Genomic DNA, 958 nt, shown 5'->3' with positions numbered 1-958 from the left:
TCAACCTCGTGCAGACGACGAAGGTGCCCGGCCTCGACGTGAGCCAGATCATCGACGCCGAGGAGCTCGTCGCGCGCATGTACGACCAGCTCGACCTCCAGGCGACGCTCGCCGCCGCCGTCGACGCGCGGGACCTCGCGGGCCTCGACGAGGGCCTCGCGCGCGCGCGGGACATGGGCGACGCGGGCCTCGCGCGGTGTCGGGACGCCGCGGCGCTCCGCGCGAAGCTCGCGCCGTCGCTCCAGAAGCGCCTCTCGGCGTTCCTCGGGCTGTAACACGGACGCGGCTTCTGAGGGGCGAAGGACAATGCTCAATTTGCCGTTACATATCTAGCAAGTACCCATTAAAAACCGGATCGTTGAATTTAGGGTAAAAGTCAGGGCTGCGCGCGCGATGTGCTCGCGCGCCCGCGGTCGCGCGCCCCGCGTAGGCGTCGAGGGCCGCCACCGCCGGCTTGATCATGATTTTGGGTGGGCAAAAAATGCCATCGGCTCGGCCAAACGACCGACATGGGCCTCAGACAGGCCGCTTCGGGCTGCCCATCGTCTCCCAACAGCTCGGCGGTCAAAGTCGTCTGAGCCAATCACAGAGCTGGATTCGACGACTTTTACCTTTACTCAACAAGGGCTTGCGATCAACGAACCGGTTTTTAATAAGTAGGGGGTGCATTTTCGGACACTGAAGGAAGGTATGGCGCCGCCCGTGGAGTACGGTGGCGGTGGGGACGGCGCGCGCGTCGGCTCTCCGGGAGCCGGCTTCGAACAGGCCTGCGCGATCATCGCCGATGACAAGGCTGCCGCCAGCGCCGCCAAGGCGGCGATGGATCGCCTCGACGGCAAGAAGTACGGCGGCTACGTCGAAGTGACGCTCCTCGGCGCCAAGGGCGTGCCATATGACAAGTCCATGTTCTCGATGTTAACGAAAGCCCCGAGGGGCGAGGTGCGGCTCCTGTACAAGA

The 958-nt window shown here is 64.7% G+C and overlaps 1 protein-coding gene across 1 annotated transcript in view; it reads left to right on the top strand.

Annotated features, from left to right (window-relative positions):
* Positions 1-690: 690 nt before the first annotated feature.
* AURANDRAFT_60851 (hypothetical protein) overlaps positions 691-958 on the top strand; it is a gene marked incomplete at both ends in the record, with an annotated part of 3,357 nt that continues 3,089 nt past the window's right edge. Inside the window, one exon of the mRNA XM_009034320.1 lies at positions 691-939. Coding sequence (XP_009032568.1) covers positions 691-939 — 249 coding nt within the window. The remainder of the gene's footprint in view (positions 940-958) is intronic.

The sequence above is a fragment of the Aureococcus anophagefferens genome (assembly GCF_000186865.1).
Source record: "Aureococcus anophagefferens unplaced genomic scaffold AURANscaffold_1, whole genome shotgun sequence".
NCBI lineage: Eukaryota > Pelagophyceae > Pelagomonadales > Pelagomonadaceae > Aureococcus > Aureococcus anophagefferens.
This window is presented reverse-complemented; position numbering and strand designations above follow the sequence as displayed.